Here is a 23,820-nt window from a genome sequence, read left to right on the forward strand (position 1 = left end):
GAGGGTCATTAAAAACCACTACAATAGATGTTGGTGTGTTTTGTGAGTCTAGCCCACTAAAATAAAAGACCTTTTAATAATTGTTCAAACCTACTTTGAGTGGCTGAACCTAGATATTTTTTAAAGCCATTTTTGGGGTCATAATCTTTCCATTTTCCTTTTTGCAGAGTTGTGATTCATGTTTCAGATGCTCTAACACAGTAATTGCTTCCTTTTACAAATAAACGTTAACTGAAGGATTAGCAGGAATTTGTCTTGTCGTGCTGTTGCGTTTGCTCAAGTTCAGTTTCTGGAACAAAGTGGTGTCGGAGGTTTCTTCTGAGTCAAAAATCAAAGAGGCGTATGCCAGCAGGTTAAAGGTAGGCGTACTGCAGTCCAACTTCTTCCAGCTTCATCATTCCTTTGCATGTAAAGCAAATTCAAACTAAAACATTGCTTCAACTTTGCAAAATAAAACAAAAGATTTTAAAAATAAATGTTATTTGATTATTCGCAGTATTTCATTCCAGCTCAGTCTGCAAGTCTTAACTGTTATTTGAAGTCAAATGTGCGCCACTAGCCGACTAATCTTTGCTACTGTCACTCGTCGGTACCAGACATACTAATCATTTAATCTAATTCTTATGTTTTTAAACGGATGCCCAATGCCAGTCAACTGTTGTCCTAAACGTGATGTGGTGATCTGCCACCAGATGGAGCTGCAGCTCCGACACTGTTGCATAAAACACCGTAACTCTCAGTTAGTCAAATTCTTTTCCTCGTTTAGTCGATTAAGAAAATAGTCGCCAGGAACATCCCAATTTTCAGTCCATTTCCCTTTTCCTGAGCTCAGGCTCACTGAGTACACCTCCTCACACAGAGATGTGAAATAATAAGACAGGAGCCAACAAAAGACTAACCACCATTACACTGCAGAGAATGTGTGAAGGCGAGTGAGAGGCCAATGGGGAAAGCATGACATCGTCTGAGGTTTTTTAGTTATGTCAACATACCTGATCACAGTCTACGCTTAAATCTGAAACTTAAAATCTAAAAGGAAATGCCTCCAAGCTGCTGAACCTGTTGTTAGCTTCCTCTATGCTACATTATCGCTCCTGCAGCTCAAGCGTGGCCTAGTAAACATCGGAAAACCTGAACGGAATACATCAGCCCATAATTCTGATACCTGATCCAAGTTGTTAAGTCAAGATCGGACTGTTATTTGATACAAGCATCGGCTCAGTGACTCTCTAATTAATGGGACAATGTGCACAGGCTGAAAACCAACAAGCCTGCTCATGTTACTGTGATGCTTTGCACATGGCTCTTTGGCTGATTTTGTGAAAAGGTGTTTATAAAATAAATAACACTTTACATAGGAGCTAACATAATTTCACTGCATATCCTCATCACTAAATTGGCAAAGTGAGAAGCAGCCAAGCACAAACTGTGTACTTTTTCAGCCTCCAGAAAGATCTCCAGAAGGCTGCATTCCCAATCCAAATAACCGTGTGTGTGTGTGTGTGTGTGTGTGTGTGTGTGTGTGTGTGTGTGTGTGTGTTTTCACCTGCTCGTATCCTGCTCTCCTGCTTCTCAGAGTACTTCTTGCTCTCCTTGACCGCTGGCCTTTCCTGGCTCTCCAGCCTCTCGAATGGATCTGGTGGGTCATCGGCTGGCGTTTCCTCTACGGTGGCCACCGGGGTCACCGTGGTGTTGGCGGCCTTCTTTTTGGCCCTCCTCCTCTCTTTAGAGCCGCCATCATCATCGTCAGCACCGTCGCTGTCACTCATGTCGTCAAAACCAAAGTATTTGATTTTGTAACTGGACCGGCCATCTGTGCTGTCGGTACTGTTCTCCTCCTGCTGGACTTCAGAGTCTTCAAAGCCAAACAGGTTCAGCTTACTGTCCTTCTTCGACTTGGTCTGGGTCTGCCTGAACCTGCAGAGAGGACATCGAGAAGAATATTAACAGAATATTAATATTCTGTTAAGAAAACTTAATTAAAACTGAATTTGAAGGTGGCGAGAGAGGATTTTTCATTTCAGGCTTCAGTCTAATGTGTTCATGATTAGCATGAACATGAAATGGAAAATACCAAATTCTAATTAACACTTTCGCAAGCCTTTCCCTCGGAAACCTTTTCGTGTTCAGCCCAGGTAATGAAAGCAGACTCGATTTAAATTTGGTTTCTTGCAGCATTTCAAAAAAAAGAAAAATCCTGAGACTCAAACAACTCCACTTTGATCTGTGACCCAGGTCATGTCACTGAAATATAATAATAATAATAAATAATAATAATGATCAAAATCACTGAGCACTCATTGTTCTTGGCAAAACAAAGGGCATTATGCTTAACAGCCAAACATATTACAGTGAAGTGGAAGTGAAGAGTCTTAGTGACTGAAATGAGACCATTAAGATGCACAGCCTTGACTTGGAGCCTCACACTTAGATGGAAATGTGGTAGCGATGTAAAATGTGAGAAATGAAAGGCACCATACATGGGTTTTGAATAATATGCCCCCATGCTTTTGAGCATTCACACAGCATATACAACTACCTACATACATTTTCAGCCCACACACATTTATGATTCCTACATATATTTTTTGCTTTATGTTTTTTTTCCCCCTCTCAAATGTCTGTCAGAACTGATAGAGTGGCTTTTAGATTTAGAAAGAAAAAAAAAATGTAAAAAATAATCCACTTTCACACAGTAACAGTCTCACATGAACCTGTACTTTCTGTTAAAGCTTTTTTATTAAGTAGTTTGATGTAAAAAAATCGAATCCCAAAACTTTAGTGGCTGCACCATTTAAATCAAGTATTCTGGGGGTTTTGTGCATCATATTAGACTAATAGAGTCTGACATATTCAGCATCTTTTGAGTGTATGAAGAGCGACAAGTTCTGTTTATGAAATTACTGAAGAAAAGCAGACAAATTTCCAGATCCATATTTTTATATTTGGACTCCTCTAGAATTTCTTTGCATGACTCACAGTTCAAAATAACTTCCTACCAGTACACGTACTGCTGAGTATGTGGACTGAAGACTTTATTATTTATTTATTCTATTTAATATTTAGCTTCATGTTCATTACTAGATGTGGCATTCCTCAGATGCTCACATTAAGGTTTTTCACATTCCTGTTAGCGTAAAGCCGAGCTTCAAAGTTCAGGGTTGATTTTATAAACGCCAGTTTGTAAAACAGCTGTAAAATGAAGATCACGAGCATTCGTGTCAAGATATTGTCAAGTGTATTCAGGATAACTTACTTAAAAATGAAAAATACCAACAACCTGTCAGTAATGCACATATGGTAAGATGTAAGTAACTGTTTTTATCTTTGTGTACAGCCACCGACTCTCTCACCGCCTCCATCCACTTGTATGTGAAGTTTCAAAAACAAAGTTGTGAAGTGAAAACCTGATGCAATGTGGTCAAAGGTTTCCTTGACAAAAAGCTTGATGACAGCAGCAGCAAAGATGAAGCTGAGCTGAAACCTCTGTTTCTTCTCCAGCACAAACACAGAGCAGCAAAGAGGCGAAACCAGGAGGGCTGAAAGGAAACATTTTCCTGCTGCTGCAATCACAACTGAAACCTTCATGGGTAAAAAGACAATAAGGCTCCTTTATCAAATCACCTGACCAAGTAGCTGAAATTTGAAGAAAAGTTATTTTGAAGAGCCAAATAGCAACTGAACTTTCAAAATAAGAGCAAGTGGACTGTCTGATCAGGGATGAGGTCGATCTCAGATAAAACCGAGTCCAGATTTCAGAAAAACTGACATAATTCCAGACTTCCTGTGGCTGTTGTGGGACTTCAGCTGTTGGTACCAGCACAGGTAATCCTGAAGTTTTTGAGTTATGCTACACTCTGACAGACATGTTACAAATTAAACTACCCAGACTGCATAATACCCTGACAGCACAGGGTCCAGCGACCCAGTTAACCAACCTTGTATTTTGTTGTTCCGGCTTCTTCCGCTGCCATCCGGCCTCTCCCAGCTGTGTTGTGCTGCCTGAACCGGCACTACCACTACCACAGGAGGGTGCTGCATCAGTACCAAACTCCTCCACCCCTCGGTCCTGGATGGTGACGTTGCACATGGACATGGAGGACGGATGCAGCACTGTGTAGTCCCTCGTCCTGCCCCGAATCCCTCTGCCACCTGTCGTTTTGTTATTGCTGTCAGATGTGGATTTGGGAAGCTCTGAGCCAAAAACAGTGGCTGCAAAGCTGCTGGAGTCTGAGGCTTTGCCCTGTTTGTTGGGTCTCCTGTATGTCCGACAGTTAGAGTTTCTTTCAAGTGACGATGAGGTCGACATCTGGGAGTAATCCGACGTTTCAGTGAGGTCAGAGTTGCCCTGTAGGTCCTCGCTGTCGCTATGGAGGAGCTGTGGAGGAGAGGGGGCCTTCTCATGCTGCGTCTGCACCGGGTCACAGCCACCTGCCATCGTGACGCCCACTGATGCCCATGACAGTGTGGGCGCAGGGTTGCGGGGTTCCTGCGTTGGTGAAGGTGGTCGGAGGCCCATTATAACATCCCAGGAGTCGTAGGTGGATTCGGCCTTTGATCCAGTCTTCAGGGTGGTGGTCTGGGCCAGGGGCTTCTTGTCGCTCTCAGAAACATTTTGGTACCACGTGTAGCTGTGCTGGTTCTCTGACGATGATGACAGCGAGCTCTGCTTAGGCTTTCCTGAAAATGAAAACAGACTCAGAATCAGTTTGCTAAAATAACCCCCGCTATCAACTGTCTTTCATGCCGGTCAAGTTCAGTTCTTCAAGAATAAACTTATACTAGAAACCAAAAGGCACTGCTGGACAATTTTTAATGTATGAAAGAAGAAAAGGTGCTGCACAAAAAACTAAAACAAAAATGCAGGTGAAAAAACATTTTGGCCAAGTGAAATAAAAATTAAAAACAGGCTTTAAGGAAAGAAAAGAAAAAAAGTAAAAAAATATTGTGCGCTTAGAAAACTAATGAAAACAAGAAAAATATTCAGGAAACGTCTCAGTCTTTATATGCCTGGAGAAACAGACTGAAACGGAACATTTTCCAACAATAAAAACCAAAATGAAATGAACAAAAACCCTCTGGAAACTAACGGAAGCTAAATTTAATTAAAAACAAAGTCAAAATGGCACAAAACAATTAGAAAATACAAAAACTAACAACTCTGGCAGCAGCTTCAGCATGACAATGATCCCAAACACACTGCCAATGCAGTAAAATCACACATGCACAGAACTTTGCGCAGTACTGTACGAGTACAACCAAGCTGAAATGAACTGGTGCTGCTCAACTCCAACTTTGGGGTTTTATGTTGAGCACCAGCACCAACGCCCTCTGACCCCGACCTGACACCAGGTGGTTCTGTATGATCGTGATGTGTGCTTCAAAATAAAGGTGCTGAAACTTATTTTACTAGCTTGGATCTGTTTGTGCAGTCTTTCCCTCTCACTTTATTAAAGCAACAGCAGCGAACTGTAAACATGGAAAATACTCTCCGGCATAAACGAAAAAAAAAAAAAAACACTGCGCCGCACATTTGGTTTGCTGCTGAACATCACAGACTGCACCCAATGATTGCACCATTTCAAAACACACCGTTACACAATGAAAACGGGTCACTCACACTCACACACACACACACACCTGGAACAGCAGCCAGGTTTTACAGCAGTCATTCGCCAGCAGCTGTAACTCTTCGGGAAAAAGAAAAATCTAAATGGGTCTGGACCCACTTCCAGGACAATTCATGCTCTTTGGTTATTAGCACCCCTGGTTATTTGTGTCACTTCTGCCGTGACAGATAGCGCACAATGCTTCACTTTCTCCCCTGAGCAAACAGGAAATTGCTTCACAGCGTAGCATCACATAATATCAGTTTCTGTGGTTTTGATTCAAGGCTGAGTGGTAACAAATCTGGAAAGTAGGCCACTTCACTTCTTCAGTCTGTTAATCAGACTTTACAAATTAAAAATAAAGACTTGCTAGATAAAACATGCGGGGACTGCGAGAGGGCCCCACAGAGCTGCTGAAGCTCCTTAAAGGAGCCACACTCAAACAACAACCAGCTAAAAAAAAAAAAAAAAGATAGATATGAAACATCTCAATTATTTGTTTGTCAAAAAAGGCACAATTTTTTTCACATAATTAGCTTCGTACAAGTCTCAAATCCAGAGAAAATGCAGCAGCAGCAGGAAAATCTTTAAATCCTGACGTGATGATTTAGCTGTGGATTGAAAAGCTTTCACACGGGTACCCACAGATATATTTCTACACATCAATGTTGCACCACAGGAGCCATCCCTCCTAATGCATGTATGTCTTTTAAGGTCTATAAAGAGGGTTCTTCCTGCATACCAGATAAAGTTACTTAATGGATAGTTGGGCTTTGAGCCGTTCTGCATTCATATAAAGAGTGTAAAATGTGACAGGATCCCTCCATCATGTAAACCACTTTACTGTCCCGTCAGAGTGACGTGAACTGAGAGCTGCAGATGAGTCATTTAGTCTTTTCGCCTCTGCGCTGCGCTCCACCGATTTCTTCTAACTTTACCAAAACAAGTCCACGTGAACAACACTCTGCAGCTCTGCAGGTTTCCGTCGCTACGATTCAGGTACACACACAGGCTAACTATTACTGTACGTGACCGCAGTGCTCTGAAAACACTCTGGTTCAATTAGATCATTCACGGTTACTTAACACATAAATGACTTTAATGAAATTGTTTGTTCTTTACCTGATATAAGTCAAGATGAGCTTAACTGAGTATGGATCCACTTATTGTGCTGCAATATTATTACAGTGAACTAAAACTAAACTGGAAACATTTTAGTCATCTTAAACAAAAAAATAAAAACGAATAAAATAAAAGCATACAGGAAATATCTTGAGCTTTAGTCTTTAGACCAAATTTTTCAACACAAACACCCTGAGGAGGCTTCAGATGTCTACATGACTCTGTATCATCAGACCTCTGTTCTGAACTTTTATAAATCATATCCCTACCTAATACTGTAAACACTATAATTAAAAAACTAAACTGAAACCAGCAAATCCCTCCGACAAACTAAAGTGAATTGAAAGAAATTTTAAAATTCAAGTAAAACACAAATCTATACGAATGCTGTTATGACACAAGCTGCTAACACTAATGATAAAACATCATCTTGCCTGTTAAGCATTATTCTCAGCTGTTTCGCTTTAACATTTCCTTCATTAAAACATCAAGAACCAGAATAAAAAGTTTGGCCTTTTACAAAGAGAAACAGTTCAGGGCTCCGAGTCAGAGAAAGGCCGACAGCAGCGAGACGTCTGACAAACTCGAACGCAGCATTTATATGTCGAGATCTATGCTGGCAGCTTCTTTATTATTAAAATTAATCTTGAACCAGCCACAGACAAAAGAACACAGTTTGCACCACGTTGACATCTTCAGTGAAGTCTTTTGTCCAGTCACGAACAAGGTTAGAGGCAGGCCTTTCTGAGCGCGCTCTAATCCCCTTTCTTTTGAATGTGCACGTGGAAAACGTCACGTCTTAATGACAGAATCCCACATAAGCTCTTATTCTGTTTTTTTTTTTTTTTTAGAAACCAAAAGGCTCAGGTTTGTTTTTCAAATCACGTGCTGTTTTTATTGCTGACACTGTTGCAAAAATGTACTGGTGATTAACACACTTTCAGTTCTTTGGCAGATGGCAGAGCGAGGAGCAGCCTGTACCACACACACACACACACACACACACACACACACACACACACACACACGTTCTGCAGTCTATGAGAAACTCTGAAAAATGTTGATCAGAAGCTGTTTGATGACGGAATCTGATTTGCTTTGCTTTCCTTTAAAGCCAGGCAGATAAAAATAAGAGTCTGAAGAGGTGACACCTCAGGCAGGTGCAAAGCCGGCAGTTTGCGTACTTTGGCTTTGCGAGGCAGATGGGGCTTGATGTCAGTATGTGTTCCAGCCTGTGTGGGTGTGAGACTATCTGAAGGGTTTGCAGAACTGTGTGCATTTAAAAAAAAAAAAAAAAAAACAAAAACAAAAAAAACAGCACAGAGGCAGTCTGTTTAATCTTTAACCAAGTAAGAAACATCCACCAAGTCAGAATGACTCTGGGCTTCATCCTGCAGCAGCCTCTGCTGAACTAAAACAGAGTTCATAGATTTCTTGACTAAAGGGATCACCGGAAGATTATCTGGATAAAATGACTAATTTCTGGCATTTATTTTTGCTGCAAAGCTTTCTGTTATTGCTTTCTGAATATTGGTTCTTTTTAATCACCTTCATTAACCTGCTCGCTCCCGTTCTCTCTCTCTGCATCGCTAGTGTTTAGTGGAGTCTCGCCTGCATGCACATTAGAGCCAGAAGACATGGAGCAGGTGGGTGACCCCGCCCAGCAGCTCGGGCATCTTTGCAGTTTGGTTTATCATTAGTCGAGCTCCGCTTTCAGCCTCGGTTTCAATAGTTTAGCTTTTATTAACATGAGTTTAGGGCAGAAGCCTGAATCCGATGGCCCGCTGTGTGCTCGGGCCCAGGCTCGCTCATTTTTGATTCTAACTTGTCTTCCCTTTATTAAAATGCCGTCACCTGCAGCAAATTTGTGGCATCCAGTATGTTGGATTCTCTTCCCTACAGCAACGCAACGTCAGAGAAGGTGACCCTGAACTTACAGTGTGCGGCACAGAGACAGAGTCTGTGACGGACAGATAAGAAATGTGGGTGTAATGATTAAGACTTCCCAGCAGGAGCAGTCCTCAAAAAACCTACAAGAAAGCAAACCAAAAAAAAAAAAAAAAAGGTCTGTCTTACAGTCAGACTGGTGCTTAACTTGGGTCTATGTAGGACAAAAAAAAAAAAAAAACAGCACAAATCAGCCCAAATTCTTCCTATTTCATCCAAAACCTTTAAAAGCAATGACGCACCACAGCCCCCAGATGACTGGGCGCACTGTCGCAGAAATTTAAACACGATAAACCAACTAGCTTTCTCGTTAAAGTTTGAAATTAAACTGCATCTTTTACCAAAATAGAAATTGTTCAATCTGACTCAGCGTGACACTGCAGGCTGCCCGCGTGATAAAGTACTGCAGTTTACATTTGTTCAGCTGATTATTAACCACTCTCTGAGGTCCTAACTTCAGCTCTGGCCACGAGCCACAGGTACTGACTGAAAGAATATGATCAAGGATACAAGCAGCCAAAGTTTCCATCACGCTACTCACGCAAACGCAGTCCAGTCCACATTACCCACCCCCCCACCCCCAAAAAAAATAAAAAAATAATCCACCTCTAGCAGCAAATGGGAGAACCGCTTTCTTTAAAAAGCACAACTGCAAAGTGACATCATTTGAGAACTTAATGGAGTTCTACATTTTTTTCCCCACTTTTCTCTTTCTTCCTTTTCCTTCTGTCTCTTTATAAATGTTGCCACAAATGGCCACAACAAAGGTCTCCATTTCTGACTCTGATACCAGGAGAAGCTGCAGCCTGAAGGTGAACCTCATCTGAGACTGTTTCTAATATCATTGAGCCAATTTTTCTGGCAAGTTTATATATTTTCAACTAGTACAGACAAGTATTCTCCTCTATTTGCACCAGGAGGTGCAAGTCTGTGTTGGTTTGTAGCTTTACACAAAAGCCTTGCTTATCATTTGGCGTGAGCACACCAAAGCTGCGCGGCAGAAGCCCATCAGCTGGGATTTTCTCTCAGACTGCAGAGTCTCCAGATGCCACCGACGTCCTGATCATCAGTGGTGCTTTTATGTCGACACCAAAAAAAAAAAAAGCGGTTGGAGAAGAGAGGACAAAAAAAATCATAGAACTTCCTGCAAGTTCTGAAAATACATTTCTGTAACTCGATTCCAGCTATGAGTTGTACTCTCCCTCCTCTCGCTGGCAGTTGGGGGCAAATACTTGGGGGCTTCCAACGCAACTGTATTTGTGTGAGTAATATGAGGCAAAACTTCACTTCACATATAGGGTGAACACACCCTTAGACAGTAAAGACCTCAGAGTAGAGCTGCTGCTCCTGCACATCAACAGAAGCCAAAAAAGCAGTTCGGGCATCTGACAGGACGCCTCCTAGATGAGGCATTTCGGTCGTGTCTTACCTGGATGAGATCCAGGGGCAAGCCCAGCACACTGGAGAGATTACATCTCAGTGTCCCCCGGAAGAGCTATGTGCAGTGGTTGGGGAGAAGGAGGTCTGGGCATCTCTGCTTAGACTGCTGCACCAGTGATGGACAGCTTCACTTGGTTCAATTGTTGATATTTTTAAAATCATTTATTTACATCAGAAATGAAGTGCTTAAGTTAAAAAAGCACAGTGTTAGAACCGTGGGCCACCTGAGAGAAGCGGCTCTTCATCCAGTGTTCCAGCTCACATCGGATCCCTGTTAATGACAACTTCACCAATATTCTGTAAGTCCCGAAAGACATTCAAGTTGTAAAAGGAGGAAAATGACGCGAGTTAGACGGCTGCCTTCAAGAACAGGAAAGTAATCAGCCTTAAACCAAACCCTGCAGGAGTCAGTTTAAAAACCACAACGCCTGTCATCTTACCACAGGAGACAACAGTGGCACATTCAGTGTACCTGTGGTGTAATAAAGCCTGCAAAATGTACTCATTACTTACTATTGTTACAATCCTTGGTGAGCTGACAAAAGGAAGAGATAGAAGCTATCAGCTATCCACTTCACATTCAGAACATCCAATTAAAACACAGGCAGCAGGACAACTTCAATTTGTTTTTTGTTTTTTTAATTCGGTTACATGCTATAGATTTGTTTAGTTAGTTATATATAAATACCAATCTGAAAGAAGCAGTAGTCAGCGTGGCACTTCATAAAATTCATTATTTTAAATCAAGGATTTTTGTCTTATTTACTGAGTCAAAATCTCCAGCCTTTGTATGCAGATAATACAGATGTGTGTAGCAGGGTTTAACTTCAACGTGGCTCGGTGTACCGTCAGTGTGAAAACAGCCCTCTGAGCCATCTGAGGTGCTCGCTGGGGCACAGCTCGCTGTGGGGAGTGAGCTCGCATCTCTGGCAGTGGGCCAGAAGCAGTCACAGAAAGCTGAAAGCGAGTCAAGCTGACAGGGACCGGCTGAGAGAGGGTACAAGCAGGAAAACTGATTTGATGTGTAAAATGAAATGACTGCCAACTAAAATGGAAGCAACTGGAAGAAAACAATTCATTTTAATTGACTTTTCTTCCAAGTTTAAGTGCTTTAACCTTAATGTGGTCAACACGTGACGCAGCAGATTTGCACTGGGCGTTAGGATGCCCGTCTCCTGAGGTTTCTAACTGACTCATTTAAATGAGCACCGCAGTGAACATCACCTGTTTAGTGTTATTTTAAACACACTGAAGATTTAACTTTTTGGAAAGGATTAAAAGAAAAAACAGATGAAGTTGAAACACTGTGTATTACCTATGCTGGCACTGCTGCTGTTGAAGAACCGAAGGGTGTCCTCCGTCACCCCTGGCTGGGTCTTAGATCCTCCCTGGAAGCTGGACCTGCTCCCTGCATCTGGAAACACCCCAGGCCGCTCTGCTTGGGGCGGCTCTGCCGAAGCCGGCTTGGCGGGTGATGACTTGCTCCCGCTCCGGGACGACACAGGTTTGGATTCCTCATCACTGTCAAACCCAAACGGATCATCCAAGCCGTCCCCGCATAGACGGGGCCTCTTATACGCCTCCGGGACTGAGTCATTCTTAGGTGCACCAGCACGTTTTGAGCCTACCTTGGCCTTGTAGGTGGTGTCGCCCCATTTGGTGCTCAGAGTGCCTCTCTTGGTGGAAAGAACCTCGTCAAACTTGGACGTGCCCTCTCCACTCTTGCGGCTGTAGGTTTTACCAAATCTGGATGTCATTGTTGCATCTGGGTCATATTCTCTGAAAGAGGAGGACCAAGTAGCAAAAAAAAAAAGAGCGCATCTTAGAAGAGATGAACATGGATGCGATTCTCAAAATGTTCTCTCTGGTTTACAACCTGATCAGGAGCAGTCAATGACGATTTACCACATAATCAATAACATTAAAATGGAGCTCTGCATTTACAGACAAACTAAAAATTCGGAAAAAACGATCTCTCTTTTTAGAAATAACTCGTTTATTACCAGATTAATACAGAAAAATTGTAGTTGGGCAGAGCTGCCAGCTACCAGCCTGAGTACTTCTCAACCAGCTGGTTCTACAAAACAAGGCTAACATTAGCTTAGCATATGCTAATGGTACTCAGTTGCAGCTTTTGACACTGATTGGCCGCTAGCAGAAAAAGACTTTGAAAACATATCAAATTTTACAAGTAGATGTTACACAGAGGTGGTGGTGTTTGCGTGTAATTGTGAGGCGACAGCTGTGCTGCGTCCCTGAAGTTAGTATGAAGGCAGGTCGAGTTTTAGCCGTTAGCATAAGCAGCAAGCTCAACACAGAGCGGACTTAGCTCAAGGCTAACAGCTAACAATAACTAAAAAGTGACATGGCGTTATACCAAAACTCAAACACAGAAACTCCGAGCATGTTCTGCTTTTAAACCAACGTGGTCTGTTCTTTGGAATTTTCACTTACTTGGTGAGCTAAAGGGCCGATCCGCACAAAACACGCTCCAGCCGCGGGACGGCCGTTAAACGGGCACAGGAGCGCCGGGCCTGCTACCCCGATTCAAGCAGCCCCGCACAGTATAAACAAGGCCGATCGGGCGCCCTAAACGACCGATCGGTGAGTTTGAAACCGAATGTGACGACCCACAGATCCAGGCTATTAGGAAAAGGCGCGGTTTAGATCCTCATCTAACGAAATCAGCTCCGCTTTAAGGTTAAATCTCACTCGATTGTCTCCTCCGGGCTCCGACGAAAGCGTCCATTGGACTCCCCCGCGGCGTCAAGCTAGCCGCGATAGCAGCGTGGCTGGAAGTTATGCGGTCTACATTTCAAAATAAAAGGATACAGTAGCGTATGTGAAAATAATTTCATATACAAGTAGCTGATGTGGACGCCTTTGTGAGGACGGAGCAGTTGGAAAATGTGGATTTAAAGCTGAAACATTCGCCTGCATATTATTCAATTATTATTTTTGCTAAATTTCTGTAAAAGTGAAGATTTTGTCAAATGCCATGTTTTCTCTTGAAGCGGAACTGCCTTAAGTAACTTTCAAACTTCACACTTGTGGCTTCATTAATCTTGTCATTACAAATGCTGCGTTCAGGTAAACTCGCAAAATGTATCTTCATAGGTGGTAAATGCGACATGAATAATTGTTGAGTTTACTAGAAAAGTACAAAAAATAAAGTCAAAAGAGTTCATGAAAAAGCTTAATCACTAATCACTAAGTTACAAATTCTAACTGTTCCAGTGAATTACTGACTTATTGTTAGTAACTTATTGTTAGTAATTCATAGAAAATGCAAACCACTTTACTTTTTACTTTGCATTCACAATAAAAATTTAAAAAAAAAGAGCTGTGGCTGTGATTGTACACCATGAAAAGTTTATTGAAAAAGCAATCTTCAACTCTTCATTAGGCAGTAAAAGTGCAATATAAGGGAACATCATCATACAACAACAAAGTTTAACATCTAAAGCCGAAATTTTGTTCCAACCAAACAAGTCGTGCCATAAAAACTCAACATTTCAAAGAAAAAAAAATCAATTTATGAGCTTTTAAATACAAAAACAACAAAATCAATGCAGAAAGACATACACTCACTGAGGCACCTTTCTTACATGTGCATTTAAATAAAACACATACAAGCCAAAAACAATCACCTTCTGCATCCTTTGTTGCTTTTTGTAAACAGATCCCTGATATAATGTCTGTTATGTGTTACATGTGACAGACTGTAAGTTTTGGCTGTGTCCCAACGTGACCCAGATCTGGATGGATATATTCAATATCCTGTGCTGTGTCCTGTGGCATGGTCCCACAGGAGAGAGCAGTATTGACCAGCCAAACTGAGGCCACAGCAGTCTCCTCCTTACTTATAGGTGCCTGATTCTCGTTAGCTGAAAGTAAACAATGCCACCATCTCACCTGCGCAGGGTGGGAGAGGTAATGTCCCATCTTAAAATGGAAACATCACACTGTGTGAGGATTCACTGTGAAGATTTGGCACCCATTTTGAGGACGAGCGTCCCCTTATTGATAAAATGTGGCACGCTGCTCACTTCTCTTTTAAATCCACCCATCAAACACCATTAAAAAATGTAGGAAACTGATTGTACATCTCAGAGCATGCAGCGGCAGCACATATTACATCCTTCTTTTTGCATTTTGGAGTGCTGAATGCTACTTTGGTTATGTATATATTATATTATTTTTGAATAAAGATGCTGAAAACCTATCTGAAACTAAAATGTAACTGAAAGCAAAAATGTAGGCATGTCTTTAAACTCAATCTGAACACTACGTGGTATTTACACTTCATATATTTTATGTCAAAATCCATAACACTGATGGTCATGTGTCTTTTTAAAGAACATACAGAATGATGACAAATGAAGCTTCATTGCTTCTGGTTTTAGATTCTCCAAGTTTCTGAAGGCACAAACTCCATTCTACCAAACTACGTTCCCCCATTTGGTGCTTTGATGATGATGATCGAGGTCATAGCATATGATTCACATTAAATTATCTTCATCGCGCCCTTTGCTGAGCTCTTTATGAACGACACATATGGGTTCCAGAGTCATCCTGGAACAGACGCCTCCCATCAGGATAAAAATGTTTTAACACAGATGAAATATAATCACATCAAACAACTTTGTACTGATTTGCAATGAACGTGGTGGCCCAAAGCATGGCAAGAAAACAACCCCCCAGCATTCGCAGAGCCACAGGATGCCCTCAGGATAGGGATCAAGAGTACAGGATTTTCCTTTAATTTGTCAGTTGCACATAGTTAATAAGTCTATGATGTTAATATAATATTTTAAACAGTAATTTTTTAATTAACTCCAAATACACTTGCATGGAGGAGGTGACCAAAACTGCACAAAAACACACAATTATTTAAGATGTTACGTGACTCACTGTTACTATATATACTATAGAGTTCATTTCAGTCTTGTCATCAGTATGCAGTGATTGTGACACCCCCAAGTGAAAAGCTTCAAACTTCTGCTCCTTTTGAAGGCTGCAGGATTTGGTGCTGTGTTGCACAGATGAAAGTAGTCAGGAGTGTTTCCAGAAAGGGTGTCACTGGCTCCCCCGGAAATATGTTTTGTACCCACTACCACCCACGCCCATGCTGTTGTCCAGTGGTGGAATGCACCTTAGTACATTTAGGCCTCAGTCACACAGGCCAAGAGACCAGCAATGCAAATATGTATTTCCTGACCAAATGGTGAGAGGTTGCTAGAGATGGCTGGCTGCTGCTGGGTGAAATCGGTTCTGCACCAAAAATCTGTTATTGCTCTGGTCACTGGCAGCTACGGTCATCTGTAGTTTGAAAGACACAAACACCTGAGATTAACTTTAGTTACATCTGATTTTGCAGATATTAAAATATAAAATCTACTAAAATATTACGCTGTGTTATTATAGATAAAGCTACACAGCATATAAGTCATTAAAATCATCTGCAGCTGCAATATTAAAGTGATGCACATACTGAATCAATAAATTTAATCCAGTGATATGATGTCTGTTATTCTGTATGAGGACTGCTTTTACTAGTACTTTTACTTTAGGTACTTTAAATATATTTTGATGCTTAAACTTTTGTACCACTATTATGTTTACTTAAGACTTAAATACTCCATTCACAGCAAAGAGTTATTCAGTGCAAAATCATTTTTAATCATTTGTCATGTCTTATCATCTGTATGAGCCTGAAAATCATATCCAAGATTTTCTACTCCAGTTTTCTTCACTCCAACAGTATCATTTCCATCCCCACCACCACCAGCATGTGCAAACTGAAACGCTTCACCCTCAACAGCAATGCTATTTACACTGTAACAATGTGCTCTGACAAGGCATTATGAAACTATTTCAGGCTGAGCTTTATGAAAACCATGATGATGCATGTCAGACTTGTGTGATCATGATGGTGCTCCTATCTATCCACACAGGCACCCTTTCCTGTTTCTAATCGGTGAGTGAAACAGTGTTCTTACATGCTGAAGACCCACCGAACAAGACGTTCACTCATCCTGATCTCCGTGTTTGCTCACGCAGACTTTTACAGGCACTATTTTCAGAGGCTGTGTGTTCCTGGTGCAAAGGTAGGGGCACAGTTTTTCAGTGAATGTGTGCATGAAAGTGTGCATGTGTGTGTTGGTATCAGGCTCCAAAAATGACAGCTTCCCTTTGTCCCAGTCCAGATGAACTCTGACCTTCTTGACCTTCTCTGGAACTGTGAGAGTGGTGTATTTGTTTGTCAGGGAGTACGCTCTGTAGCCACCATTGCTGAATTCTATACTCCACACTGTGGACCCCACAAATTCTCTCCTGCACACAGACTCTGCTAACACTCCCACCTCCCAGTCTTTGTTGTCTCCAACCTCCACGTCCCAGCTGTGAGTTCCCGAGTTAAAGCCCTCAGAGCCCAGGACAGAATCCCAGTATTCAAACCTCTCTGGGTTTTCTGGAAGAGACCTTCTCTTTCCACGCCTCACACCAGTCAGATCTTCAGACAGAATGAGTTCTGGATTGGCTGAATTTGGATCCAGAATCACAGGACTGTAGGTGACAATGTCTTTCATCTTGTTCCAAATGTTGAAGGTCAGGTTGCCCAGGTGTTTGGCCACATCTATCAGTGCTCCTGTGGCCAGCTGTGGCTCATCTAGCTGGGGGTACCGCTGGACTCTTTCCACAGTAGCTTTGTAGCTCCTCAGGAAGGACGCATCTCCAGCTCTGAGCAGCTCCTCTGTGGCTCTGACTGTGCCTGAAAGAGCTGCCATCTTTCTGCTCAGAGACTCCATCTTCTCCTTCATCAGCTGGCTCTTCTGCACCGCTTCCTGCCACAGAACTGCCAACCTGGCCTCCTCTTCTTCCTCTAGGAACTGGTGAAGCTTCTTAAACTGCTCCCTAAGGTTCCTTTCTGTCTGCTGAGCCTGTGCTTTAATGTGCTCTGCTGCTTGATGTAAGTTCACTTTAACTTCATTAAAAACCTTTAACTTCTGCTGTAAGGGCTTCAGGGACTTCTGGAGCACCTCTCTGTGATCCTGCGCAACTTCACCAATGGGACTGAACTGGTGGTCAGTGTGTATTTTTGCATCCCGACAGATGACACACGCAGGCTCCTTGTGGTCCAGACAGAAGAGCTTGAGCTTCTCAGAGTGCAGACTGCAGAGAGCTTCAGACCCTGATGAAGCTCTCCGACTCTGCAAAAATGCCTCACAAAGGTTCTTCAGTGCCAGGTTACAAGGTGGATCGTCCCACTGGCACACTGTCCGACAAACTGGACACTGCTTGATTTGTTTGCCTTTCCACCAGCTCTGCAGACAGGCTCTGCAGAAGCTGTGGCTACACAAGAGCAGGACAGGATCCTTAAAGATGTCCTGACAGGTAGGGCAGCATAAATCCTCCCCTAAATGGAAAGCCATTTTCTGTTCCGCATGCAAAACAGAAAGCAGGAAGGAGGTAGTCCCAAATCGTCCTCCAAAGCTTTCAGAAAGATTTTTCCTTTCAAGCCTTCTGTTTTATTTGGTAAAATCCCAGTACTCCCAGTTTTCCTGCTGCTGCTCAGTGCATCTGGAGTCAGTGTGAAGGCGACGCTTTCCTTTACTGTCAAGAAGTTGTGTTTCCTGATAGTTCTGTTTCTCAGGTGAGGCAGAGTGGGTGGAGCTCCGGCAAGCAACTGCAGCAGTCCAGAGACCTTTCTCACGCTGTTTTCTGGAAACTGCAGGTGCATGCACCTCCCATGTGTTCTCAGCTTTTAGTCATGCACAGACTACAATTCATGCACAGAAATCCGTGGTTCATATGAGCTGCTCATGTTCTAATTTTGTAAAAAATAAATAAATAAAATTAGATCTCTCTTGGATGAGAGACTGGAGTGCTGAGTTGGTTAGCATAAACTTCATGAGTGCAATACACAGACACCTGCTAATTAGTGCAAAAACAGACTAATAATAATAATAGAATTCCAGTCTTTAAAACTGCACCACAAAATATTTTCATTTCTTCTGTAAAGCACAGCAAATTATGTTATTTGTCACATAATTCCACTACAAATAATCCAAAAAGCATCAACACACTGGAGAGGTCCAGTTCAGTGATTCCACCTCCAGCTAGCAGCTCCAGATCCAGCTGTGTCAGAACACCTGTCAGTCAAAGAGATATCATGCTGTAAAGTTGTGTTTATTTGTTTGTTTTTTTACCTCAATAAGGTGATAACAACAGCATCAGCAAACTCTTTTTTGCTTATTTTACCACAAAAATCATATTTATTTCACATTTTATCTAATATTTTTCCCCTGGTTGTCCTCACCTGCTGCACCACAGTGCCCTGCCCCTCAGGCTTACCACACTGTTTAGTGGTGTGTCACTGTCTTTGCTGTACCAATGTAACAGATGCTAAAGTGGAAAATGTTTCCGCTTGAACAAAAAGCTTGCAGGTATGCTGAGTCAACTTCACTTCAAAAAGAAGGTGGGGCGAGGAAAAAAAAACTGGGCTAGCCGGTATGTTTGACACCAAGCCAGACCTGTCTCATGTACACACCCAGCATGGTGTCTGTTACATGTCACTGCACTACATCATGGATTTATAACTACATGCAACCAAGCTTTTTCTTTTCCGGTGAAGCTGAAGTCTTACCTCCATTATGTGTCATTGAATGCGACCTATTCTGTATTTCCTTATTTTCTACCATATGTACAGCTCTAATGGTGAATGCTCATATTAGAGATGGTCACAGTTTCAAATAATGGCATCCATTATAATCCCTCATAGCACTCTAAACACTGTGTTTCAGGCAGTTTCTTTCTTTATGATCTTCATAATGTCAGAGAGGGTACGTTCCTGATATGGTGACCTCAGACTTCGATCACCTCCCGTTCAGACTTCCTGTATATGAGAGGCAGCCAATCAAAAGAAAGTTGGCTTAAAGGAGCACAAAGAGCTAAAACAACTTGCTTCGGGCAGAGAATGAACCAAGGGGCTGCACCAAGGCCCACCTTATGATGAAGACTGATTATTTTGAGCAGCATTGGTCCCCTCTAAGATTTATTTAAATGCTTTGTGAAAAATAGTTTCAAACTTGTTTTTGAACAGAAATGGGGCGACAACATCAGAGTTGGATGGATGTTTCATGCCCTCCCGCCACAGAACCTGAAACAGTCCCAGTACTTGTTGAGATGCACCCTGCTGTGGCTGTCTGTTTCTCCAGGGCACTCAGGGCATGTTGGCAACAACCCTAAAAAACTCTCCAAGAGTTACTGTGGAGCTCTAAGCCTGGCTGAAATCCCTGTGTGGCATGCTGCAGCCCCTGTGCCAGCATCAGCCTTCCTGCCAGACATCAGACCAAAAGTTACTGTACTGGGAGGGGGGGGGGTGATATTCTGACAGTAAATAGATCTCAGATCTTCACAGTGTTGCCAAAAATTCCCTGAGCAGGAGCTAGTTGTTGAGAACCTGGCAGAGCTTTGCAGTGGCACCTGGAGAGTCCAGGCTTCACACAGCGTTGAAGAATAAGCTGGCACAGCAGATGGCATCAGCGCTGGCAGCGGCTTCTTTAAATACAATTAGGCCTTTGACATTCAGCAGACAGACAAAGACAAAGATGAGTGAAGCCAAATGACTTACCACCCCAATCAACTCATTCTTTTAAGAGATTAAAATAGAGCAGAGTGGCCTTCGACTGTATGCAGTACAGTCTGTATGCTAAGAATGAACAGAAGCTTCTAAAGACAAGACTGAAACTGGCACATAAATAATATATCATCATCTGCATACAAAGAAACATTAAGTTACAGAATACTCCTCTGTCAACTTAAAAAAAAAAAAAAAGCCTGGTCATATGGAAAAAGTATGAAATACTTAAATGCAATCTGTTTGTTTTTGTGGATGCACACAAATCATGTACAGCCAGGCTGAAAAACAAAAGTTTCTATGTTTAAAAAAAAAAAAAAACACTATAAAGAGGGAGTGGGAGGTGTTCTTGTCCAGCAATACAAATCCTTAAACTCAATTTTGTCTCTATTTCAAGTATTTCACAAACTGCTTTGCAAATTTGCTGTAAAAACACAAGCTTACTGTTAGACCGCTGGTATTAATACTTCTATCAATGAAAGCAAAAATATCTGAATATTGATTTTGTGTTCCCGCCTTTTGTGTTAGGTGGTCTAATGTCATATTTTTTGTGCTTAACTATGCAATTAAAGGCACGTGTGATCAATTAAATTTAGGTTTTGGGATCCTCAGAGAATTCTAGGCTTCTGCACAAAAAGTGAGATAGAAAAACTTGTTTGGAGCCATTTCAGTGGCTGTTAAACTGAAGTGGCCACAAATTAGGTTCTTTCTGCATGTAAGTTGAAAATGCTTTTGTTGAAAACATCCGCTGGCAAGTATTGCACTGTCAAAATTGGCAAGGATTGTAGAGATGGCAAAAAAAAAAAAGGGGGGGGGGGGGGGGTCAACAACTATAACATACTAAACAACAGCCAGGACACCGAGGCATTCCCAAACCAACTGAGAGACATAATCTTTTCAGCATGTCGTGGGTCTGCGCTGAGATCTCCTCCCAGCTGAACGCCGAGCTCCTCTTAAATGATTTATGCTTTCAGTCACTATTTACAGCCTGTGGCCATAACTGAGGCTAGGAATGCTGATCAACCAGTAAGTGGTTACTAACACATTTTCTTTCTCTCATGCAACCTTATTTACAGATATACACAAACATGTGAGGCCTTAGTCAAAACTGCTTTGCACAGTCAAAGAGAAGATTTTAAAAAAAATCAATGTCTCGAGAAAAGATTTCTTTTTTTAATTATTCTTTGTTGTCATTTAGCAGAAGACTTTCAGCGGAATTTTTGATCAGTTTTACAACACCTGGATGTGAAATAGACTACTCACAAAAAAATAAAGGAACACTGTGAAAACACATCAGAGCTCAGAAGGGGGAAAAATTATGCTGGATGTCTGCCAGAGGTCATTTTGTCGCTCTGGCAGTGCTCATCCTGCTCCTCCTTTCACAGGACCTTCTACGGCCCTGTCCAGCTCTCCTAGAGTAACTGCCTTTCTCCTGAAATCTCCTCCATGCTCTTGAGACTGTGGTGATAGACACAGCAAACCTTCTGGCAATGGTACCTATTCATGGACCATCCTGGAGGAGTTGGGCTACCTGTGTAACCTCTGTAGGGTCCTGGTATGGCCTCATGTTACCAGCAGTGACACTGACTCTAGCCAAATGCAAAACCAGTGAAAAAAAAGAGTCAGAAAAAATAAGGAGAGAAAATGTGAGTGGCCTCCACCTGTAAAACCACTGCTGTTTTGGGGTTTGTAGCCCCTCTAGTGCGCCTGTTGTTAATTTCATTAAAACCAAATCTGCTGAAACTGATTAACAACCCCCTCTGCTGCTTACCTGACCAGATCAATATCTCAGTTTAACTGAATTGATGTTAAACTCTGAATAAAAAGTGTTGCTTTAATCTTTATTTATTTATTTATTGGAAAAGAAAAAGCATTGCAGGACGTCTTCGCTGTGATTTTTGCCTCTCGCCACTAGATGTCAGGATTTACATATAATTGATTTCTGCTTCATCCTCCCCTTGTGGCCTGATGTCTCTTCTTTTCTACTGTTCCTTCATTTTGATACTTTTTGATGTCTCACTTACAAACAGTTTAGAAGTTTGTGTTTGGGGGTAGAGATGTGCATTTTATTTGAGTATACACATGTGGAGTGGCTTCCCATACAAATAAAATATTGAGGAAAACATAAAAATCCAAGCGCAAATAAAAAGAATTTATTGTACAAACTTGTCAGAGTTGCAGACTTTTTTCAAACAGAAAACTTTATTCTAAATTTCTGACCATGTTACAGAGATGGCCCAAGGTTGCCTTTAATTTCTTTAACTGCTTATTGCTCCTTATATAACAGGGGTGGCCATACTGAATTTGATAAAGTAAGCAGACAGTCACACATGGAATGACAGACTCCAAATATGGTCACGAGCTGAAAGGTTATTAAATTAGCCTTTATCTTGCCACTTGTACTCATTTGAAGGACCTTGTTATTTGTGCCTTAATGTTACCCTTTGCTGATTGTTGTTTTTTTCTGTAAGGATTTGGAGGGCCAGTTTGAGGTTGAGGACTGAGGCCAGTTCTGGCCCTTGTTCCAGTTTGTTGTAAAGTCATGTGAAAGATGTTTTCACAGGATTCTCTGCAGTCCTGTGAAACATTGAATGCACCAAACAATTCAACCACATTTAGCTGCAACAACTTGAAGTAATGTTTTCCTGTCTTTATCAGCAGCTCGCATTGTTGTGGAGGAATTTTGGCCCACTCTTCTCTATAACATTACTTTGGTTCATTGAGGTTGTGGACATTAATTTGTGCACAGCACTCTGACGTTCCCACCACAGCAGTTCAGTCAGGTTGAGGTCTGGACTCAGACTGGGTCATTGCAGCACCTTCATTTTTGCTTTTTTTTTTTTTTTTTGGAATCATTGTCCTGTTGATGACCCAGTTTCAGCCATGTTGTAGCTACGGGACAGATGGCTTCACATTGGACTCTAAAATACTTTGGTATGCAGAGGAGCTCATAGCTGACTCAGTGTCTGCAAGGTGCCCGGGTCCTGTGGCTTCAAAACAAGCCCAAATCATCACCCCTCCACAACCGTGCTGACAGCTGTCAGCAAGTCTTGTGGTTTACTCTGATGCAGCTTTGCTTCCTAAGCTGTGCTCCCATATTGTGTTTAGTAAAAGAGGGTCGCTCCAGCAACCTTTCTGAACAAGCTATACTTAATCAGTCTTTTCCTAATTGTGCTGTCATGAACTTTTACCTCTAACATGCTAACTGAGGCCTGTAGATTCTGAGATGGAGCTCTTGGGGTTTTTGCAGTTTCTCTGAGCATTGCACCATCTGACCTTGGGATGGATTTGCTGGAATGTCCGATCCGGGGAAGATCATTCCAGACCTGCAAAACTGCCAAAACGTCTGCTTTTATGGATGTGCTCACACTTACTGATGATCAGTTAAATAAGTGCTTTTGATGAGCAGCACCTGGCTTTCAGTTATTAATGAAGCATTAAATCTGAGTCACTGAGCAAAAGGTGCATTTCTTTAAAAGATAAAATGCAGAGAACTGTTTTTAGCATGAATTGCAGATTTCAACCGTCAACCTGCTCTTTGAACATGGAAGAAAAGTTTGAGGTCATTTTTCATCGTGGAGCTGTGTGTGTCAGCGTGCTCATCTTTCACAGTTTCAACGTGTGTTTTTAATCCCTCACACAAAAGCAGAAAACCAGACGGATAAGAGGGTAGCACCCTGAAGGAAAGAATCTTAGTCTGATAATTGGTGCTGACTTTTGTTGGCACAGTAAAAAAGTGAATTAAAGAAGTGTGAAATGAGTGGAAATTTGTGCAGTTTGTCTTGTGGTCATTAAAAAAACCCCTGCAGACTTTAGGTTAGACGAATGACTGTGAACACAACCTCTATGTGTGTGTTTGCACGTTTGTCCGCCCACCTGTTTACCTGGCTCCGTCCTTCTCTGTTTTGTTTTGTTTTCTTCCTCCTCACAAAGAGGCTGTCCACACGAGGAAACATCTCCCCACTGAAATGAAACAACACCTACACACACTTAAGGCCTCCGGGAAGTCCCCTGGTTTTGTATGAAATGGTATGCCGGATGATGTTTCTTTCTGTGAGATAC

General features: G+C 42.0%; 2 protein-coding genes across 2 annotated transcripts in view; both read right to left on the reverse strand.

The window, feature by feature from the left end:
- waplb (WAPL cohesin release factor b) overlaps nt 1-12,893 on the reverse strand; it is a 56,516-nt gene extending 43,623 nt beyond the window's left edge. The window contains exons 1-4 of the mRNA XM_030755303.1: nt 12,573-12,893; nt 11,434-11,897; nt 3,939-4,680; nt 1,547-1,917 (exon numbers count right to left, since the gene is read on the reverse strand). Of these exons, the coding sequence (XP_030611163.1) occupies nt 1,547-1,917; nt 3,939-4,680; nt 11,434-11,875 (1,555 nt within the window). The 5' untranslated portion in view covers nt 11,876-11,897; nt 12,573-12,893. The remainder of the gene's footprint in view (nt 1-1,546; nt 1,918-3,938; nt 4,681-11,433; nt 11,898-12,572) is intronic.
- Nucleotides 12,894-15,275: 2,382 nt separating this feature from the next.
- On the reverse strand, nt 15,276-17,599 carry LOC115798522 (nuclear factor 7, brain-like). The gene is made up of 2 exons (XM_030755391.1): nt 16,136-17,599; nt 15,276-15,440 (listed from the first exon to the last, which is right to left on the reverse strand). The coding sequence occupies exon 1, from the start codon at nt 17,549-17,551 to the stop codon at nt 16,148-16,150; it is 1,404 nt and encodes a 467-aa protein (XP_030611251.1). The 5' UTR covers nt 17,552-17,599; the 3' UTR covers nt 15,276-15,440; nt 16,136-16,147.
- Nucleotides 17,600-23,820: the final 6,221 nt, after the last annotated feature.

The sequence above is a fragment of the Archocentrus centrarchus genome, chromosome 19, assembly GCF_007364275.1.
Source record: "Archocentrus centrarchus isolate MPI-CPG fArcCen1 chromosome 19, fArcCen1, whole genome shotgun sequence".
In the NCBI taxonomy this organism is placed as follows: Eukaryota; Metazoa; Chordata; class Actinopteri; order Cichliformes; family Cichlidae; genus Archocentrus; species Archocentrus centrarchus.